General features: G+C 44.0%; 1 protein-coding gene across 1 annotated transcript in view; it reads right to left on the bottom strand.

Moving 5' to 3' along the window:
* Positions 1 to 23,076, bottom strand: part of LOC144769736 (C-type lectin domain family 2 member D-like) — a 234,377-nt gene that overhangs the window by 7,600 nt on the left and 203,701 nt on the right. The window contains exon 5 of the mRNA XM_078653916.1: positions 922 to 1,045. Within this exon, the coding sequence (XP_078510042.1) occupies positions 922 to 1,045 (124 nt within the window). The remainder of the gene's footprint in view (positions 1 to 921; positions 1,046 to 23,076) is intronic.

Genomic DNA, 23,076 nt, shown 5'->3' with positions numbered 1-23,076 from the left:
AAGCATAGAATGCTGCTATCATGTCAGTTAAAATTGTGTTTTTCTCTTTTATGGACATTCAATAGGCAATATAGTCATTGCACTAAAAACACAAGCTTCATCACTGCCTCGCCAGACCGCCCCCCACCGCTTCGCAAGAACGTTTGTGAAAAGGCTAAATTATATACTTCAAGTTTTACAGAAGAAAACAATATTCTTCCTCAAGTGGCGACTTGGGTTTCAGCTGAGGCATCCTGCTTAATTCAAATCACAACTGATGGCACAGGAAGAAATTGGGGACGCACACAACTTCTTTCACAAACTACAACACACAAAATATTATAATTTCTTATTGAAATATTGAATTGCATAACATGGGCCTGAACAGGACACAGTTGGCTCTCTGGCTTGTTTTTTCGCAGGTCCTTATTACATTAGAGGTAATTGTGGTTCTTCCAAATGTGCCGGCATGACCTAATACTTGCAAATGGCCTGGCCTGACCTAATACTTGCAAATGGCCTGGCCTGACCTAATACTTGCAAATGGCCTGGCCTGACCTAATACTTGCAAATGGCCTGGCCTGACCTAATACTTGCAAATGGCCTGGCCTGACCTAATACTTCCAAATGGCCTAGCCTCTCCTATTACTTCCAATTGTCTCATAATTGATGCAGTGAAGTAAAGGGTCTGGAAGCCAAAACAATTTTCAGTAAAATGCTCTCCTGGTAACTGGATATTAGCGCTATAAGTTTTCTCTGTTCTTTTTAGCCCACGTATCCAAGTCAGAGAGTCGGAAACCAATTCTTTCAAAAGAATCATTTCTCTGATGTCAAATTGTCTGACTTTGTTTCAGATGGAGCTGCCGGCGACCATTCATTTATAACACTCCATTAATATATATTCTCAGTGTCACGAACGAAAATGGTTTATGATTAATCAATTTTTGTGTTTTTTTCATAAAAAGAAATTTTACTGCAGATCCATTTTCTTTTGCTGTAACATTCAGAACTTTTGACGATACCATGATTTAGGTAAGCACATTCCGAGTGATCGTCCACCTTGAACCTGCAACAAGAAGAAAGCAATTTCAGGGCTTTTATTCAAGTTTACATTAAGAACAAAATATATGTACGCAAAATCTTTTAGGCCAGAAAAGCCTTCAAGAGTAACGGGAAACAAATCGACAAGTTCACCCGCCAGGGGACGGGAGCCTGGCAGGATAGACACTGGTCAGTGATTAGGGGGCTGGATATTTTGCTGGCAACTGTAAGTACCAAGTGGGCTTCCTGGGAACAAGGCCTCAGTCTAGGGTTCCACTGGTTTCATTGTGCAGCAGTAGACAGGTAGTGTACCCTTATTGGAAAAGGAAGACGTCATAACGGTGTCATTCAACTGAAAAAGTGGCACACGATTACCCAAAGAGGAAACAACGGTTTACAATAGAAACATTGAGCAGCAAAAGAGTGAGTAATAAGGTAAAAAATGTGAAACACCTCTTGGTTGTTGACCTTGAAAGATCTAAAATCAGGGAGTTCAGTGAAGATACAGGAGGGCCATAACGGTGCAGTGTTCAGGAGAACCACTCACTGTGTAAATGAAGTTACTTTACAACCAGTAAGGAAAATGCTACTTACCAGTATGCATCTGTTCTTGGCATGTAGGGTTACATAACCACACACTATTTCATAGATCTCCATCTGGTGGTGGGCCTGGATGATTGCACTTTGTTATTGTTTTGGAAGAGTCTTTGTCTGTTGGATGATGACTCCTGTAGATCGTAGTGCGCATGGGCATCGACTCCATCTTCAGATTGTTTTCGCCATTGGGCAAATGGAGTTCTACGAGTATAGATAAGGATGTCCATGTGTTATGTATCTAATTAAGATATTACTGGAACAGATATAGGTGGCCGGGGAGGCGGGTGGACGTTTGTGGTTCTGCAGCTCTACATGCCAAGAACAGATGCATACTGGTAAGTAGCATTTTCCGTTCAAGGCATATGGGCTGCAGACCACACACTATTGCATCGATTGCACAGCAGTTTTCTCCCTTAGCGTCGACCACCCTTATCTGTTGCAGTAGTTTGAAATAACGTTTTGAGTACAGCCTGGCCCAGACTAGCTTGTTGTTTTGCATGCACATCTACACAGTAGTGTTTTGTAAATGTGTGCGGTGTAGACCATGTAGCTGCTTTACAAATGTCATCTAATGGTATATTTCCTAAGAATGCCATAGATGCCCCTAATTTACAGGTAGAATGAGCCCTAGGGGGAATGGGTAGAGTGCGTTTTGCTTTTTGGTAACAGATTTGAATGCACTTAACAATCCACCTTGCAATTCCTGATTTTGAAATAGGATTGCCTTTGTGTGGAGGAGAAAAGGACACAAACAGTTGTTTTGTTTTACAAAACGGTTTTGTCCTATCAATGTAGTAGAGAAGCTCTCTTTTTACATCTAATGTGTGTAGAGCTCTTTCCGCAACTGTTTGTGGTTGGAAAAACAATACTGGCAACTCAATAGATTGGTTGAGATGGAACGGTGAAATAACTTTTGGCATGAATTTTGGATTTGTTTTAAGAACCACTTTTTGTGATGGAGTTGTATAAATGTTTCTTGAATTGTTAATGCTTGGATCTCACTTACTCTTCTGAGTGAGGTAATAGCAACTAAAAAAGCAACTTTCCATGCATGGAACTGTAACTCACACTTATGTAATGGTTCAAATGGAGGACCCATAAGTCTAGTGAGAACAATATTTAAATTCCATACCGGAGAGTGTGGTATTCTGGGAGGAATTATTCTTTTGGGTCCTTCCATAAACGCTTTGATGGCAGGTACTCTAAACAATGACAAATGTTGTCTGTTTTGAAGATAGGCTGCTATAGGAGCAAGATGTAACCTGATTGAGGAGTACGCTAAATTACATCTTTGTAGATGAAGCAGGTAGCATATTATGTTTTGTATGGAAACATCTAATGGGTTAATGTTATTTGTACAATACACAACAAACCTTTTCCACTTCGCTGCATAGCATGCTCTAGTGGTGGGGCGTCTCGCTTCTTTTATGACATTCATGCAATCAGGCGGAAGATTGAGGTATCCAAATTCTAAGACCTCAGGAGCCAAATCGCTAGATTGAGCTGCATTGGGTCTGGATGCATGATCTATCCATGGTTCTGTGTAGGTAGATGTGGAGAGAGTTGTAATTTTTGATGTGGTACTACTGAGAGCTCTAGTAGTGTGGTGTACCACGGTTGTCTTGCCCACATTAGTGCTATGAGAATCAATGTGAGGGAATGTTGCTGCAGCTTGCGTACCACTAACGGAATTAGTGGGAGAGATGGAAAAGCGTACGCAAATTTGTTTGACCAACTCATCCATACCGCATTGCCTTTGGACAATGGGTGTGGGTATCTGGCGGCGAAGCTTGGGCATTTGGAGTTGCGGTGTGTGGCGAACAGATCTATCTCTGGTCGGCCCCACTTGTGAAAAAATGGTTGAAGAACTTGAGGATAAAGTTCCCACTCGTGTATCTGTTGTCTTTGACGACTTAACAGATCTGCAACTTGATTGTGAACTCCTGGTAGATGTTCTGCTAACAGAAAGATCTTCTGAGGAATGGCCCACCTCCATATGCTCTGCGCCAGCCAAGAGCTGTAAAGAGTGTGTTCCTCCTTGTTTTTGGATGTAATACCTGGCCGTCATATTGTCTGTGTAGACTAGTACAGCCTTGCTTGATAGGTAATGTTGAAACGATTCAAGAGCTAGAAAAATCGCTAATAACTCCAGATGATTTATGTGGAGTAACTTTTGTTGTGGTGTCCATGTACCCTGTACTGTGTGTTTTTCTAAATGCGCTCCCCATCCTGGGAGAGATGCGTCTGTGGTTAGCACCACTTGTGGAACAGGCTCTAAGAACGGCCGGCCTTGGAAAGGTTTTTGGTGTTCCACCACTGCAGGGAGCGATATGTCCAGTCGTCTACCACCATCAAATCTGTTATTTGTTGCTGTGCCTGATTCCACTGACTTGCCAAGCACTCTTGTATGTAGAGCATTTGTAGTCTTGCGTATTGTACTATGAAAATGCAAGATGCCATCATTCCTATTAATTGCATGAACACTCTAGCTGGTAGTGAGTGTTGTGGCTGGAATTTTTGTATAAGACCTTGCTTACTTTGTATCCTTGTTGGGTTGGGGTATGCAATTGCTTTGTAGGTATCTATTGTGGCACCTAGATACGGTTGAAACGGGGATGGTTGGAGGTGTGACTTCTTTTGATTTACTGTGAATCCTAGCTTGTGCAACAGGCAGATGGTCTGATGCGTGTGCTGTACACATTGGTGGTATGACTTGGATTTTATTAACCAGTCGTCTAGGCATGGGAAGACATGAATGTTGTCCCGTCAAGTGTGCTGCTACTCCTGCTAGACACTTTGTGAACACTTGAGGTGCTGTAGTTACTCCAAAAGGGAGTACTTTGAATTGGTAGTGTTGACCTTCTAGTACAAATCGTAGGTACTTTCTGTGAGATTGATGGATAGGAATGTGGAAGTAGGCGTCCTTGAGATCTAATGTGGCAAGGAAATCGCCTTGTTTTAACAACGGCAGAACCTGTTGTAGTGTGACCATATGGAAGTGGTCGGATTGTATGTAAAGGTTTAGGGGCCTTAGATCTAGTATAGGTCTGAGAGACCCGTCCTTTTTGGGCTTTTGCAGTAGAGATGCAACCTCTTGTCTTAGGAGTATGAGATTATCCTGTGACATTGGACGTTGTCTGGGTGGTATTGTTGGAGGAGTGGAAGTGAGCTCTAGGCAGTAACCTGACTGAATTATTTGTCTTACCCACCTGTCTGTGGAGATGGAGTTCCAGACAGGTAGGAACTGTTGTAATCTCCCCCTGAGAGGAGTGGAATGGTCTGGGGCGATTGAACGGAAGTCACTGTTTGGGAGTAGAGGCATTGAGGTTGTTGTTGCCTTTGCCTCTGCCCTTATTGTTGTTACCTCTATACCCTCCTCTGCAATACCCTCTACTGGGCGAGGTTTGGGTGGGCGCTTTATAAGAAGAGGAGGTGTTGTCAGTTTGAAAACCCCTAGAGGCGCCTCTATATGAGGAGTGACAAAAGGACGCTCTATGGGTCTGAGTTTGTAAAGCTCCTATGGATTTTGCGTTATCTGTATCTTTTATCATTTTCTCTAGTGTACTATCAACTGTTGGACCAAAGAGATGTTGCTGGTCAAAGGGTTGATTTAAGATACTGGCTTGTACTTCTGGCTTGAACCCAGAGATGCGTAGCCATGCATGTCTACGCAACAGTACTCCCGTATTTATTGCTCTAGAGGCTGTGTCTGCAGTGTCTAATTCACAGCGGATTGAGGTATTAGTAATAACCTTGCCTTCTTGTATTAAGTCAAAAGCCCTGGTCTTATATTGCTCTTGCAAATGCTGCATGAGTGATTCTAACTCGTCATAGTGAGCTCGATCATATCTAGCTAACAAAGCTTGAGTGTTAGCAATCCTCCAGACATTGGCTGCTTCGGAGATGGTACGTTTCCCTGAAGCATCTAAAAGCTTGGACTCTTTATCAGGGGGTGGAGCATCCCCTGTTGTCTGCGAGTTAGCTCTTTTCCTCGCATTTGATACCACTAATGAATCCAATGGCAGCTGACCTTTGATGTATGCTGGGTCAGTTGGAGCCGCCTTATACTTTTTTTCTAGTCTGGGGTTATTTACCCTGGCTCTGACGGGGTCTTTGAATACCTCTGGTGCATGTCTTACTACTCCACTAAGTATTGGAAGTGTGGTTGTGGTTTTATGTGATGACAGTAGTGTATCCATGAGGAAGTCCTCTTCCACTGGATCTGTGTGTAAGTCTACTCCATGAAAAGTGGCTGCTCTATGAATGAGCTGTGTGAACCCAATAGTTTCATCTGGGGGAGATGGTCTAGAAGGGTATGCGTCATCTTGTGGCAGATCTGGTGCATCTGGCGTATTATAATCCTCCCAGGGTTCATTTGATGGCCCAGGAATATTGTCTGGGTCATTTGTGTCGTCTGTGTGCTGCTCACTTTCTACCCCCTGTGAATAATTGTCTTCATCATCATTATCCTGTGGTATAAGGCTATGTGTGCTGGATGGTGAGTGTACAGGAGAACTGTCTGTTGGTATCTCTATCACTGGTGAAGGAATTCTTATAGGGGAAGCTTGAGCATGCTTTTTGAGAGGAACTGGAGGTGGTTTGGGAAAGTCCATTTTCCTCTTTTCAGGCACTGTAATAACATGTCCAGTCTTTGCATTAATACGAAGAGTCTTTTGCTTTGGGTCTGGGTGGAAAAGCTCTTTTGCTGAAAAAACCTTTTTTGGTGCCGATGTATCCTGTTTGGGGCCGAAATGCTTAGGTTTTCCAGTGTCTATTGTCTTTTGAGTGGATTTTAGCTTCGGTTCCGAGGACTTGGTATCATGTTTCTTTCTCGGATCTGCGCTTTTTGGATCCAGAATTTTTGTTCCCGTAGTGCGTCTGGAATATCGACCTTTGGAGCCGAAGTGTGTTTCAGTGCCGAAGCAGGCTTTGGGTCGACCTTTTTCGGAACCGGAGTAGTCTTTCGTTCGGTAGACTGGGCAACGTCTTTCGGTGCTGAGCTTGCTTTTGGCTTGACCGGTTTCGGTACCGATGGCTGCTCCGGTGCCGGGGTTAATTTTGGTTTGAGAACCTTTTGCTTGTCAGGACCGACAGCCTGACTCAAGCCCGAGTCGACTGGGGGCTTTTTTGTATTCTTCGTTGCCGAGCCAGAAGGCTGGGCATCGGAAGGTTTTGGTCTGTGTGCACCTGGACACGGAGGTGGAGGTGGAACCGAAGCCTGTCCCGGTATGGGGGTGAACAGGGTCCACGCTTGTGCTCACGACCTGTTGACCAGCTGGAAGAAGATCGTCATCTTCCGATTGATCCTCTGCTACGGAAGCTGAATCCTCTGCTTCGGAAACAATGTCGTCCTGCTGCTGTTCTTCGGACTCTACTTCGATCGGAGCCTCATCTATGATGAGGTCTGGTGTCGATGAAGATGACTGCGCCGTGACTCTTCGAGCTAGACTGTCCCTGATGGTCTTCTTGGACTGGAACAAAGCGCAGGCCTCACAGTCTCGACTCTTGTGCTCTGGAGACAAGCACAGGTGGCAAACCTCATGAAGATCAGTGTGAGGGAATTTGTGTCCACACTGAGGGCACTCCCTGAAGGGTGTTCTTTCCATGAGCCAAAGACCCAATGGCGCAGTTGGGCCCGACGGCCTGACTAACGCTGGAATGGAGAAGCCCAATCCTTCCTTCAACGCGGGTAACCGGAATTACTGTCGAAGACGATACCGATGGTATGCAGAAGGACTTGAAGTCGAAAAGAGGTTGGTAACGGGACCGAACGATAAACATATCAGAGCCCAATGGCGGAAAAAAACAATCTGAAGATGGAGTCGATGCCCATGCGCACTACGATCTACAGGAGGAGTCATCTAACAGACAAAGACTCTTCCAAAACAACAACAAAGTGTAATCATCTGGGCCCACCACCAGATAGTGATCTTTGCAATAGTTTGTGGTCTGCAGCCCATATGCCTTGAACCTAAATATATGTTGTGACCGGTCTGAAAATCTGGGATGAATCCAGCCCTCTGGGAGTAAACAGTGTGACACAACTAGAGCCAGAGTTGAAGAACAGAGCAATGCTGGGTTGCAACCAGCCCTCAGGGGGTTAAACAATTTGAGAAGACTTTGGGGAACTCAAAAGAATGGAGCAATGCTGGGATACAGATGTTAATCAGCAGAAGTAAGAGGTTTTGTTTTCAATCTGAACATAGTCAGCTTGAGGGACCGCATCACAGTACACATCATACATTTGCACCACCCTGTTGGCAGCTGCATTTGGATCAGTATACACCTGAGCTGAGGGTATGCTCAGTATACTGGTTATCCCTGGCAGCAGACGAGGTCACTGAACTCCTCTTTTGAGGGTAATCACACTGGCAGAGGATATGACCCAGGCAGATGTAGCCCACCTCAGGCCAAAATGCTAGCGGGAGAGAATCACTCCGAAACAGTCCAGTCCTGCTCTAATATAAATGTGGGTCTTGTTTAGTGACAGGTGTGGAAAACATACCAGAATGTGGGAATCAGATGAGCGGGTGATACAATAGAACCTCTTCCCCTTATTTGCCCAATCTCCAATGATAAAATCTACCTCCCACGAGGGCGGTAAAGTTTTGTTTCCATTTCTGGAAGTTAAGAATTTCAAGAGAGACCATCCTATGCCTATTATAATAGTGAATAGTTTAAATAGCAGGTTTTAAGAAGAAAAAAAAAACACAATAAAGGGAAGCAGGGTCAGGATACACACATCACTAACAAACCTTAACCCAATGACAGAGGCTGCAATTCAATTAAAGATGACCCTTGAAATTCATTTCTCAAAATATAAGCCTGTGAGAAGGATTCTGGAAACAATGAGTACAAACCTTTATTGGGTCAGGATTAATCCAGGGTAGTGCTAGGGACCCTGTATTGTCTTATATCAAAGGAAGGTTTGTAATTTACAGACCAGACAGGAAGCACACATTTGCTCTTAAAATCAATGTGCCAGATGTTCAAAGGTTTTTCCAGCTCATAAAAGGCCCAATTCGTAGTCGCAGGGAGGCCCCTGGAAGCCTGTTTCACTGTAGCTCAAACAGGTCAGACAATTGACTCCAGAGTCACTCTGGATAACCTGGAAAGAAGGCAAGCAGGTCCAGTACTTCCAACAGTAAGGGAGTCCTTCTGGCAGCAGGGAAGTCCTTCTGAATCTTCCATAGATCCAGGAGTGTGCTGAAGAATGGTTCTGAAGGTAGTATTTTTATACCATGTGTCAGCCTTTGTGTGTGTGTGCAGGGGGGACAAGCTCTATAAAGATAATACCCTTCCCCTGGTTAGGGCTCCAATCTGTCTGGGGTGACAAAAGGCAGAGCAGGCCTGGTGTCATGTTCCTTCCTGTGAGCTGAAGAAAAACTCCTTTGAAGTGTGAGGCAAGGTACAGCTCTGTCTAAGTGATCTTGACAGGAAAGCCCTTTCCCACCTACACCAAGGTCTTATTGTTCACTGTCTGGGCCCAGTACAATTTCTTAGTGGGAGAGCGGTTAACAGGTCCACACAGCGGGGAAACTCCCAGAAGGCCTCAGACACGTTTGGGCAGCAAGATGCCAACTTTCTAAAGTGGTATTTTTGATATTGGAATCCCAAAAATATGACATTACCAGTAAAGAGGACTTTAAATTACAATACGTTTGAATGTAAACAGCATATCTCTATCTGCTCCCAATTCTACATGAACACTTTTATATTGAAGTAAGGTAACCTAGTATTAGCCTATGTGAGAGATAAGCCTTACATTAGGAAAACCGACTTTAGGAGCCCTGTGTACGGTTAAGGCCAACCTTTAGGGTGACGTACATTTTTTTTAAAAGGAAGGTTTGCACCCTGTAAAGGTTTTTTTACCAGGACAAAATAGCAGTTTAAAACTGAACGACAGGCTGCAATGGCAGGCATGAGACCACTTTTAAAGTGCTACTTTAATGGGTGGTGCAATGAGTGCTGCAGGCCAACAGTAGCATTTAATTTACAGGCCCTGGGCACATATAACATCATATATTAGGGACTTACAAGTGAATAAAATGTGCTAATCAGGTGTAGGCCAAATGCACCATGCTTTTGGGAGAGAGAACATTTACATTAGCACTGGTAAGTTGCACAGAGTTCTAAAACGCCAACAAAAGGAAAATGCTACTTACCAGTATGCATCTGTTCTTGGCATGTAGGGCTGCAGAACCACACACTCCTGCATTAGCTCACCATCTGGTGGTGGGCCCGGATGATTACACTTTGTTGTTGTCTTGGAATAGTCTTTGTCTGCTAGGTGACTCCTCCCTTAGACCTTAGTGCGCATGGGCATCGACTCCATCCTCAGATTTTTTTCGCCATAGGGCAAATGATGGAGTTGTATCATTACAGATAAGGATGACCATGTATTGTGTATCTAAATAGGATAATACTGCAACAGATATAGGTAGCCGGGGAGGAGGGTGGGCGTGTGTGGTTCTGCAGCCCTACATGCCAAGAACAGATGCATTCTGGTAAGTAGCATTTTCCGTTCAAGGCATATGGGCTGCAGACCACACACTGTTGCATAGATTGCACAGCAGTTTCTTCCTTAGCGGCGGTTACCCACATCTGTTGCAGTAGTTTGAAATAACGTTTTTAGTGCAGCCTGGCCCACACTTGCTTGTTGTTTTGCCTGCACATCTATACAGTAGTGTTTGTAAATGTGTGCGTAGTAGACCATGAAGCTGCTTTACAGATATCATCTAATGGTATGTTTCCTAAGAATGTCATATGTGTTCCTATCTTACGGGTAGAATGAGCCCTAGGAGGAATGGATAGAGTGCGTTTTGCTTTTTGGAAGCAAATTTGAATACACTTAACAATCCATCTAGCAATGCCTGATTTTGAAATCAGATTGCCTTTATGTGGAGGTGAAAAGGACACAAACAGTTGTTTAGTCTTACGAAAAGGTTTTGTCCTGTCGATGTAGTATAGAATTGCTCTTTTTACATCTAGTGTGTGAAGAGCTCTTTCCGCAACCGTTTGTGGTTGTGGGAAAAATACTGGCAACTCAATGGATTGATTGAGATGAAACGGTGAAATGACCTTTGGCAGAAACTTTGGATTTGTCTTGAGAACCACTTTATTATGATGAAGTTGTATAAATGGTTCTTGAATTGTTAATGGCTGGATCTCACTCACTCTTCTTAGTGATGTAACTGCTACTAAAAAAGCAACTTTCCATGTAAGAAACTGTAGCTCACACTTATGCAATGGTTCAAAGGGTGGACCCATAAGTCTTGTGAGAACAATATTTAAATTCCATACTGGAGAAGGTGGTATTCTGGGAGGAATTATTCGTTAAGTCCTTCCATAAACGCTTTGATTGCAGGAACCATAAACAATGACAAATGTTGTCTGTTTTGGAGATATGCCGCTTTAGCAGCCAAAAGTAATCTGATTGAGGAGTACGCTAAATTAGATCTTTGCAGATGTAAGAGATTGCATATTGTGGAAAAGTAAATTTTGCCATGTTCTGTGTCCCTACGTGTTCCCCATGTTATGTTATGTGTGCATGATTAATATGCATATGTATTCCCCATGATCGATTAAAGACGCAATTACAGTTGTGTCCATCTCTAGTATGCCAGTTTCCAGTTCTCGTGAAAGCTACGAGTATTAGGCCTATGTAAAGCTACGTTGCCACGTTTCTCAGTGTGCACATTATTTCATTGTAAAATCCCCGTTTCTAGGCCTCAAAAGGGCCCGGACTCAGATTCAGCTCCTGTCTTCTGAACCCTCGCTGAGGAGCGATACAGCCCCCACCTGTATCCCTGACCCTTCACTTATTTCCTGCCTCACAGTGCCCGGCTCGGCCTGGCTCTGCCTGCCAGTCTGCCAAGAGTATGTTATGATTCTAGTTATCAGTCCAGCTCTCCTTCTCTGCATTCCTAAGCTACTGAATCGCATCAAGAGTTTCAGTCATCGTCTAGCCTTTACGTCTCCATGTAAGAGAAATACTGTATTTATGGTCATTTAATATTCCTCAACACGCACTACATGTAGAATAATGCATGCACCAGTCTTAGAGTCTGTTAGCCTTTGCCCTGATAACTTTTGGATTCTATCAACATGTTCTCTAAACATCAGATACTAGATAGTGTTTAGGTACATGTCGCTCTGATTCTCCAGACTTTCGTCTCTCCTTCTAGCTCAGAAGTCATAGCCCCCAGCTTCTCCCTAGTAACACGTCATTGCCAGCTTGCGCGCACCACTAGGTTAGAGGTCCCGGCTCCTTAGGTAGCCCCCTCCATGTTTCCGCCCCATTTGTGACATATTCCGTTACGTTTACATCACATGTCTATGTATACGCCTTATTCACGCCTCTTGTTACACCTCCTTTCTGCCTTATCTTTCGCGACTGCTACAGGCCCCGCCCACTGCTACGCCTACTGTATGTACTGTAATGTATTTTGTTTAACTATATATGCTTGTGCACTGTTATTAAAAAGTTGCTAGCCATCCCAGATCTTGCCCGTGCAGGTTGTCCTGTTCCTGTCCTTTATGCTGTATTAAAACCTGCAAACTCCTACTACCTCGAATCTTGACTCTTATTTATTGAGCTATCTGTTATTGTTATGTCCAGTCAAAAATAGAGGTAATATTTATTTATTTACCACATAATGGCGCCCGAATAGGGACTTGCCCTTTCCCCACGCGCCGGTGAAGCCACGCAAGCCCCCTGATCCTCTGCAGCCGTGACGGAACCATACCGTGCACGTGCAGATATTTCTGCTTCAAGTATCCCTCAGGCTCACGGAGGAGACGGAGGTTGCCGTCCAGCATCCAGACGAGGCGGTGGAGGAACGCGGCGAGTCCCGACCAGAGCCCAAGCCGAGAGTCCAAGGTCCGAGGTATCCGGAGGCCCACCCGTAACAGAAGTCCGAAGTTCGTCCGTCCGGCGTCGTAGCAGTCCAGTCCAGTCCGAGGCTTTCCGTTCTTGCTGCCCGGTGAGTACCATTGCTGGGGTAGTATCTAGACAGGGTCAATTGCATTGTCTCTGGTCCGTGGGTTTGGGTACGCAGATCCAACACGAAGTGTCCACTTAGGTGGATGCGGGTCCTGACGTGTCTCTTTATGAGACCGGTAAGTTTCGTACTGTTTTAGCAGTGCATCTAGTTTCTGTTCTAGTCCGTTCTGTTCTCGAGAAATTCATGTATTCTGTTTTCAGTATTCCAGGTAGTGTTTTGTTCGAACTGTTATCCTAAATGTCATTCATGTATTTCAATGTCGTGGTATGAATGTGTTGTTTAGTAATCATCGTGTTCATTGTGTATTGTATTGTGTCTAGACTCCAGCCCAGTCATGCCATTGTTTTCCAAGTTACGTCAGTTAAAAACTAGAAAAGGTCTGTTAGAAGAAGCAGTTCCTGTCCCGCCTAGGGACAGTCCAGGTCATTTTATGTATCAAAAGCATGGCATAAGTGCCATATTATATCTAGATTTATGGGTGGAGTACACCAAACAGTTAGAAGAAAAGTACAGATGGCCCGTATCGGGTACATGGGATGCCGAGTGCATCATGCGAGTAGAAGAAGTATTATGGAAAAAGAAAGCCAGACAGTCACAGAAAGATGCCATCGAGTTATGGCGCAAAGAATCTCATAAAAGAACAGAAAAAGAAATTAGAAAGTCAGAATTAAGTAGGGAATCCTTAGAAAGAGCCCAAGAAAGGGAACTAATCAAGATAGGTGAACGAGTTAAAACCGAACAGTCAGACAGACAGAGGAATGCCCTTATTAAGGGTATGTATCCTCTTCTTGCCGAGGGCTTGCCAAAAGCAACCCCGGAAGCATCCAGTAATTTTCCGCCACCTTTAGTTCCGACCAAGCTACGTCACAAACCGACCGCAGCTGATATTTTTCTCTCGTCCTATTTGGACGACACAGTCCCAGAATATGCAAATCCTGTTCCGCCAGCTCCTGTAAATAATGTAAATCCTGCTCCTCCAGTCACCGGGGCACCTGTTGCAGTACCTGTTACGGTACCCCCGGTCCAGCCCGTAGTACAAATTCCCGCTACTTCAGTCACTCTGCCAGCTCGAAGAGTGTCAGTCGATGATTCCAGTATAGGGGCCGCAGGAGGAGGTCCTCCTGGTACCCCGCCGCCAAGTAGACGTCTAGGGGCAGTCGAGTTACATGAACGTGCGTTACAGCGTACGCCTAAATATAAGTCCATTGCAGAAATCAGGCGACTTCTTACTGAATGCTGTTATGATCCAGTCCCAGGCGAGGATAGTATGGTTATATATTCCGTACGTATAAGGCAGGTGTCCGAGTATTTGGTCACCCTACCGAATATGAAAGAAGATCTAGACAGAATGTATCGTTTCATTCGTACAGGACAAGATCCAGAAAGTATTGCTGAAGTCATGTCTCTCAGGAAATCTGAGATCCAGTTCATGTTATTAAAGTTTCTGATCAATTGTTTAATTAGGGAACAAGATTCCCCGACTAAAGATCCGAACGAAATGAAAATTTTGACAAAGTGGAGTGATAATATAGCCGAGGGTAAGCACAAGACACTCAATAGTATAGAGAGTATGTACAAGAAAATACGTAAAGAAATAATAAGGTTACACGAACAACGCAAAGAAGCACAAGTAAGCGAGAAAGAAAATGACTCTTCTACTGAAGAGGTAGACGACGAGACTACCGCCAGAATAGCGTATGTAGGTAAATCTAGACTTCCAGACCGACATTTACGCCTAGAACACAAGAAAGTCTTTCATCTTCCAGCACCAGAACAAGGTTCTCTAGAACAAGTATTTCAAGCTACGGATCAAATTCTGAAATCACGAATCGGTTATAGTGAATTAAGTACTATGCATGAACAAGAACTAGCCCGATCAGCAGTCCGATGGATTACGGATTCTACCACTTTTCCAGACGAAATAGTGGCACAAATGTTTCTGAAATTGCCCCCAGCCGAGCAGCGACTGGTGGGTATGTATATGATCCAACACCTCATTACACTGTATGAGGGTCAACATTCTGATCCAGGTCCGTTACATGATATCCTGAACGAGTTACTCCAGTATAGATGGAAAGGTTTAGGTACTGATTTAATTAGTGTCATTCTAGAACAGCGCCACAAATACAGAACGTTTTTGAACCCGCATTTTGTTCATGTCTCACCTCCAGAAAGTAAACCGTTTTACATAGACAGGCAGCATCCGTTACGAGAAGTACACCCAGTTAGGACACCAGGTGGTGAAATGCAACGAGTATTTGTTTACACCCCAGTTACAAAGATGGAACTCTTAGAGATGAAGAAAATAATTCCCTGTCACGACAAAGATCCAGCAGGGTTCCACCGAGAATTAAAAGACATGCTCCGTATGGGAGAATACACGTATCCAGATATTATTAAAATGTTAAAAGTCCTGTTGCCCGCAGGGGTATACGAAAAACTCAAGGAAAAAGATTGGGAGGTGGGAGAGAAAAAGATCGATTGGACAGCTCTAGAAGCTGAAGATAAGATACGAGTACCAGGTACCGGTTTTGGAGATAAATGTAAAGAATTAGCAGAATTATTGATACAAGTTTTGCCTAGATTATTAGCCACTAAAAAGGAAGACTGGGATGCAATCTCAGCCTGTAAACAGAAACAAGACGAAGATACTAGTGATTTTTATTCTAGATTTGAGAAATGTTTTAGCATCAACAGTGGTTTGAAGACGAGTAGTGAGTCATACCCTCATCTTTTTGTTACTAAATTAGTCGAGAATTCGAGTCCACAAGTTAAGAATAGAGTTTTGAAAGTCAAAAGTACCTGGCAAGCTAGTACCCCGTCCCAGATGTTACAGATGCTCCAGTATCACCAGAATAGAATCAGAGAAGAGCAAGAACACGAGAGAAGACGTATGAAAGACACGAAAATGAAAGTACTAGTTGCACAATCTGTTCCACAAGACAGTCAGAAGAGGGGTCCGAATCAAGCCAGTCATCCTGCAGCTCCCGTTAAAGGGACATGTAATTATTGTAAACAGCCAGGTCATTTTATAAACGAGTGTGCAGTTCTGAAACACAATATAGCCACTGGTAAAACTAAAGAAAGACCACGTCCGCCTAGACAAGAACAAGTTTCACAGACTTCTCAGCCACAGAATGCACAACAGACAGTTCCAGCACCGCAGCCTATCGCTGCAACACAGCATGTTACACAGCAGATGTACCAGTATGCACAGACAGAGTATCCAGAGTATCAAGCGTATTCATGAAACAGCCTAGAGAGGGAGGTAGGCTTGCCTCTCATCGAGATTCCTGTAGATCAAGAAGGTCCCTATGTACATAGTCAAGTATTAGGGAAAGACAGAAAGTTTTTGATTGATACAGGGGCAAGTAGGACTACTATTAGTCACGACGAGGTTCCAGGGGCTCCGCTCTCAGGCTCTAGAAATGTTTCCCTTGGATTTTCAGGAAAGCCAATTGTTAACGAGATTTCCAAACCAGTTACTCTAGAAGTAGGACCATTGTCCCGAACTACTGATCTATTGCTTACGAAGTCCTGTCCAGAAAATTTGTTAGGTATTAAGACACTGAAAGAATTAGGTGCAGTTATTTGTTGTTCCCCAGAGGGAATACGTTTGTTTTTACGTGACTTCAAGGGTCACTATGTTTTGCGTGATTTTGATCCAAGATTGTCTAATGTTCCGCAGCATCTATGGGCGCAAGGTCCAACTGATGTTGGTTTCATGCAAATCACACCTCATTGTGTGACTCTCAAGCAAGGTATAGTCTTGCCACGAATCAGACAGTACAGATTGCCACCTGAGGCTGTAGCAGCCTTATCCAAAATTATTGACGAGCTCATTGCTCAAGGAGTGGTTGTAGAAACTGACTCCAATGTATGTAATTCTCCTATCATTCCAGTCATGAAACGTACTGATCCAAATGCACCCCCAGTATATCGATTAGTGATTGACCTTCAAGAACTCAATAAATGTATTATTCCCCAGTACCCAGTTGTTCCAGATATCTCTTCCCTATTGACAGCCATTGATTCTGAAGCTACATTTTTTACAGTCATAGACCTCAAGAACGCATTTTTCAGTGTCCCCATTCATCCAGACAGCCAGTACCTTTTCGGTTTTTGTTTAAATGGAAGGAGCTATAAATTCACACGAGCTCCTCAAGGTTTCACAGAAAGTCCTAGCATTTACAGTCAAGCACTTAAGAGACAACTAGACAACATTCACATGCCAACTGACACTGCCCTGCTCCAGTATGTCGATGATCTACTGATCACAGCCCGTTCTGAACATGCTTGCGAGCGAGCATCGCTTACAGTCCTGTATTTCCTAGCCGAGAGGGGGCACAAGGTGTCTCCTTCGAAGCTTCAATTCTGTGTCCAGCAAGTGATCTACTTAGGCCACTTACTGTCCAAGTGGGGTAGGCAGTTGACACCTGACCGTATCCAGTTAATAGCGAGTCTTCCTCAGCCCAAGACACAGAAGGAGGTACGTGCTTTTATCGGCCTTACTTCTTATTGCAGACAATGGATTCCTCAGTATGCATTTCTAGCCAAGCCACTGATACAGTTAACGACACAGGAGGCAGCCGTATCGACTGTCCTCCCTTGGACATCTGAACATACACTTAGTTTCAATGAGTTAAAGAAAGCCTTATGCCAAGCTCCTGTCCTAGCTACACCGAACTACAATAAGCCTTTTACACTTTTTGTCACAGAACGTGATGGTACAGCATTATCTGTTCTTACACAAGATCAAGCAGGACAATACAAGCCCTGTGCTTATTTTTCGAGTACACTAGATCCAGTAGCCCAGGTTCTGCCTGCGTGCCTCAAGTCAGTTGCAGCCACAGCACTAGCTATCAGACAAAGTGATTCCATAGTATTAGGACATTCCTTGACAGTACAAGTTCCACACTCCGTGGAAGTTCTTTTAAACCGAACACAGACTCAGCACTTGACAATTGCACGTTTAACAGGTTATGAACTGACACTGTTCCAGCCACACATAGAAATCAGACGCTGCAACGTCCTAAATCCTGCTACACTGTTACCGTCAGTTACTTCAAATCCTGTCACACATGATTGTGTGGAAGTTGTTAACACTATGACTAAACCAAGACAAGACCTGACAGATATTCCATTACCAGATCCCGACCTGACACTTTATGTGGATGGTTCATGTATGAGAACGAGTACAGGAGAACTAGTAGCCGCGTATGCAGTGACTACTGACACTGAAGTTATTGAAACAAACCGTATTGACATTCTGTCCGCCCAAGCAGCAGAGCTAGTTGCTCTGACCCAAGCCTGCATACACGCCAAGAACCTGAAAGTTAATATTTACACAGATTCACGCTACGCATTCGGAGTTGTACACGACTTCGGAGTGCTCTGGCAGGAGAGAGGTTTCATGACTTCTCATGGAACCAAGATTCAGCATGGTTTCCTTATTCAAGCTCTGTTAGATGCAATACATTTACCGACATCTATCGCTATCATGAAGTGCAAGGCACACACGAAAGTTACTGACGTTATTTCCCAAGGTAATGATCTAGCAGATCGAACAGCCAAGCTTACAGCACAGACTCCAGACATACCAGTTAACAAGACACCGACATCCACTCTAGAACAGACTACTTGTATGACAGTTAAGGACCCTACTCAGGATGTCATAGATATCCAGTTACATGCTACTCCCGAAGAAATCAAGAAATGGTCCGAACAAGGAGGGGTCCAGACAGACCAGGGATGGGTGACGAAGGGAAAAGCCACATGGTTTCTCCCCGACTCAATGGTTCAAGTCATTATCAATACCGCACATAGTCCAGCACACTTAGGAGAAAAAGCCATGTTAGACAGTATCCAGAACATTTGGTTTAACAAGCATTTACGAGCTGCAGCCAAGCAGAAAGTCCGTACTTGTATGATATGTTGTCAATTCAATCCAGGTAAAAGTGTCCCGGTGGAACAAGGTGGATTCCAGCCCCCTGACCACCCTTTTGAAGTCCTCCAGATGGATTATATTCAGATGGAGCGATGTCGAGGTTTCAAGTATGTCCTTGTAGTTGTATGCGCTTTGTCCAGGTGGACAGAAGCATATCCAGTCCCAGATTACACAGCCGCGACCACTGCCAAGCAGTTGGTTCGTGAATATTTCCCCCGTTATGGACTCCCAAGGGTCGTATATTCTGATAACGGCCAGCCCTTCTCATCTGAATTAATGAAGCACGTTTCCCTGTTGTTAGGGTACCAGTGGAAGTTCCATTGTGTACGCCATCCAGAAGCAGCCGGTCTCGTAGAGAGACATAATCAAACCTTGAAAATCCGTATTGCCAAAGTCTGTAAAGAGAAAGGTGTAGACTGGCTAGTAGCTCTGCCAGTTGCCTTATTTTATATGCGCATGGTCGCACATTCCAGATCAGGTCTGTCCCCTTATGAGGTCGTATTCGGCCGTCCCCCGAACGTGTGGGGTACACCCAGACCCCGAAGTATTACAGATGTTTCCAGTAATATGCTGACAGATTACCTAGCTTCCTTGATGTCTGCCCTACACTCTTGTCGTTCACAGGTTGCCGCCGCATTTCCAGATAATACTGAGGTGAAACCGCATGAAATCGTTCCAGGAAGCTTGGTTCTCGTCCGGAATTTTGATCGTTCAAGTCCGCTGGAGCCTCGCTGGAAGGAGCCGAAGTTAGTCCTTCTAACCACCCGTACTGCCGTCAAGTTGGAAGGCAGGAAGGGGTGGGTGCACCTGTCACACGTCAAGAAATTTCACGGACTAAAAACTGTTTCCAAGAACATTTCCAAGGATTGTCAAGATTTTAAAGACTGCCAAGATACTATTCTTAAGGACTGTCCCGCAAATGACATTGACATCAAGCCCTCCCTGTTAGAGAAAACTCCGCAGCAGGAGTATAAACTGAAGCTCCGGTCTAGTAAAATAAGTCAGCCAGTTTAATTGTCTAAGTCCTCCCCTAGGTGAAACGGTTAGACAGGTATCTGACATGTATGAAATAGACCCACATAGTGAGAGAGTTAGTCAAAACTCAATCCGATGTATCGTTTTTCTAAGTTTTATATTGTTTTTAAGCTTGATGGTTACCTGCACGGGTTATGCATTTCATTTATGTTTTCCAATTTCTCATGTGAATATGTTTTCTAATGCTACAGTAGAGCACACGTTAAGTGATCTGCCTCCTCATGAACTATCTTATCGTCTTTCTATGCGCAACAATTCATTTATCCGTATGCTGCATTATTCACACCAGACCAGCAATGCCACAAATTGTTGGGTGTGTGGTCGACTCCCCCCTTTCCAGACACCGAAGGGAGTTCTGCCACTGTTTCCTTATCCGTTCTCACATAATGGCTCATGTGGAGCCTGGTCCATGTTAACGTCATCCTCAACTGATATGTCCTTTCTGAACAGTACATGTTTTCCAGACAAGCAAGGTCTTCCCCACAGAACAGGGTTAGATCTAGAAAATGAAGTTTATAATTTAGGTAATTATTCTTCGAATTTTATGGTCCTGAATGTTCAGTCTGATCCTACTCCAGACTTACCTGCTATTTCGGTGCTACCAGTCAAAGGCGAATTATGTGTCCGAAATAATGGTTCTGTACATGTAGGACATAGTGATTGTACTACTATTGTCGAGTATAGTGACAGTGGGAAATCTATTTTCAAAGCTTCACGTCATTCTTATTTTGTTTGTGGTCAGACCGCATATGTTCGTCTGCCCCTCGATTGGGAGGGAACCTGTTACATTGCCTTCCTACTGCCACCAGTTTTCCTAGCCCCATCTGATTATCACAGAAACACACATCTAGTACACATTGGACATAGAAGGGAGATCGAGTCCCCGATTGTCGATCAAACTGAAACTGCTCTAGAACAGTATACAGATTTCAATAGAGGATTCTTTTTCTTTATAGGACCTATCCAGAATAGTAAGTTAATCCGTAGGTTAACAAGAACTCTTGAAGCAGTAGTGAATGAGACTGCCTCTGCCCTAGGTAACTTAACCGAAGAGCAATCTGCTATGAGATTTGTCGTGCTCCAAAATCGTCTCGTTCTTGCATCATACTGGCCGATAGAGGAGGAGCATGTAGAGTCATCGGATCTAGTTGCTGCATTTTTATTCCTAATAACGCGCCGTCTGTTTATTCAGCTATAACCAGACTTCATAAAATTGCCCATCAGTTACACCAGGATCCAGGCACCTGGACATGGTCCGGTTGGTTTTGGAGTATTATTTCTGCCTGGGGATGGAAAGTATTGTCCTTTCTAGGTATTGCAGTAGCGATCATATTCAGTTGCTGCCTCTGTATACAATGTGGCCCTGCGATTTGCGGCATTTGTGCTACCTCTTGTATTCCTAGTCCCAAGTCCCGTCCTAGATCCCGTTCCAAGAAAATTCGAGACGAGCAAATGATACTGTATGAAATGATAGATGGTATCATGAATATTGATGTTTCCTGATGGAAACGTAGTGACAAGGAGGGAATGTGGAAAAGTAAATTTTGCCATGTTCTGTGTCCCTACGTGTTCCCCATGTTATGTTATGTGTGCATGATTAATATGCATATGTATTCCCCATGATCGATTAAAGACGCAATTACAGTTGTGTCCATCTCTAGTATGCCAGTTTCCAGTTCTCGTGAAAGCTACGAGTATTAGGCCTATGTAAAGCTACGTTGCCACGTTTCTCAGTGTGCACGTTATTTCATTGTAAAATCCCCGTTTAGGCCTCAAAAGGGCCCGGACTCAGATTCAGCTCCTGTCTTCTGAACCCTCGCTGAGGAGCGATACAGCCCCCACCTGTATCCCTGACCCTTCACTTATTTCCTGCCTCACAGTGCCCGGCTCGGCCTGGCTCTGCCTGCCAGTCTGCCAAGAGTATGTTATGATTCTAGTTATCAGTCCAGCTCTCCTTCTCTGCATTCCTAAGCTACTGAATCGCATCAAGAGTTTCAGTCATCGTCTAGCCTTTACGTCTCCATGTAAGAGAAATACTGTATTTATGGTCATTTAATATTCCTCAACACGCACTACATGTAGAATAATGCATGCACCAGTCTTAGAGTCTGTTAGCCTTTGCCCTGATAACTTTTGGATTCTATCAACATGTTCTCTAAACATCAGATACTAGATAGTGTTTAGGTACATGTCGCTCTGACTCTCCAGACTTTCGTCTCTCCTTCTAGCTCAGAAGTCATAGCCCCCAGCTTCTCCCTAGTAACACGTCATTGCCAGCTTGCGCGCACCACTAGGTTAGAGGTCCCGGCTCCTTAGGTAGCCCCCTCCATGTTTCCGCCCCATTTGTGACATATTCCGTTACGTTTACATCACATGTCTATGTATACGCCTTATTCACGCCTCTTGTTACACCTCCTTTCTGCCTTATCTTTCGCGACTGCTACAGGCCCCGCCCACTGCTACGCCTACTGTATGTACTGTAATGTATTTTGTTTAACTATATATGCTTGTGCACTGTTATTAAAAAGTTGCTAGCCATCCCAGATCTTGCCCGTGCAGGTTGTCCTGTTCCTGTCCTTTATGCTGTATTAAAACCTGCAAACTCCTACTACCTCGAATCTTGACTCTTATTTATTGAGCTATCTGTTATTGTTATGTCCAGTCAAAAATAGAGGTATTATTTATTTATTTAGAAACATCCAAGGTGTTAACGTTGTTATTTGTGCAATATACAACTAATCGTTTCCATTTTGCTGCATAGCATGCTCTAGTGGTGGGACGTCTTGCCTCCTTAATGACGTCCATGCAATCATCCAAACTCTAAGACCTCAGGAGCCAAATTGCTAGATTGAGCTGCATAATCTCTCCATGGTTCTGTGTCAGTAGATGTGGGGAGAGTTTTAGTTTGTGATGTGGTACTACAGAGAGCTGTAGTAGCGTTGTGTACCAGGGTTGTCTCGCCCACGTTGGTGCTATGAGAATCAATGTGAGAGAATGGTGCCTTAGTTTGCCTACCACTAATGGAATTAGTGGGAGAGGTGGAAAATAAATTGTTTGACCAGTTCATCCATACTGCATTGCCTTTGGATAATGGGTGTGGGTATCTGGCGGCGAAGCTTAGGCATTTGTAGTTGCTTTGTCTGGCAAACAGATCTATCTCTGGTTGTCCCCACCTTTGAGAAAATGGCTGAAGAACTTGAGGATGAAGCTCCCATTTGTGTATCTGTTGTCTCCGACGACTTAACAGATCTGCCAATTGATTGTGAACTCCTGGTAGATGTTCTGCTAACAGAAAAATGTTTTGAGGGATGGCCTATCTCCAAATGCTCTGCTCCAGCCGGGAGAGCTGCAGAGAGTGTGTCCCTACTTGCTTTTGAATGTAATGTATTGCTGTCATATTGTCCGTCCGGACTAGTACAGCTTTGTTTGATATGTAATGTTGGAACGATTTTAGCGCTTGAAATATTGGTA

The sequence above is a fragment of the Lissotriton helveticus genome, chromosome 7, assembly GCF_964261635.1.
Source record: "Lissotriton helveticus chromosome 7, aLisHel1.1, whole genome shotgun sequence".
Lineage (NCBI taxonomy): Eukaryota > Metazoa > Chordata > Amphibia > Caudata > Salamandridae > Lissotriton > Lissotriton helveticus.
Note: the sequence above shows the minus strand (reverse complement) of the source record. Positions and strands in the feature narration are given on the sequence as shown.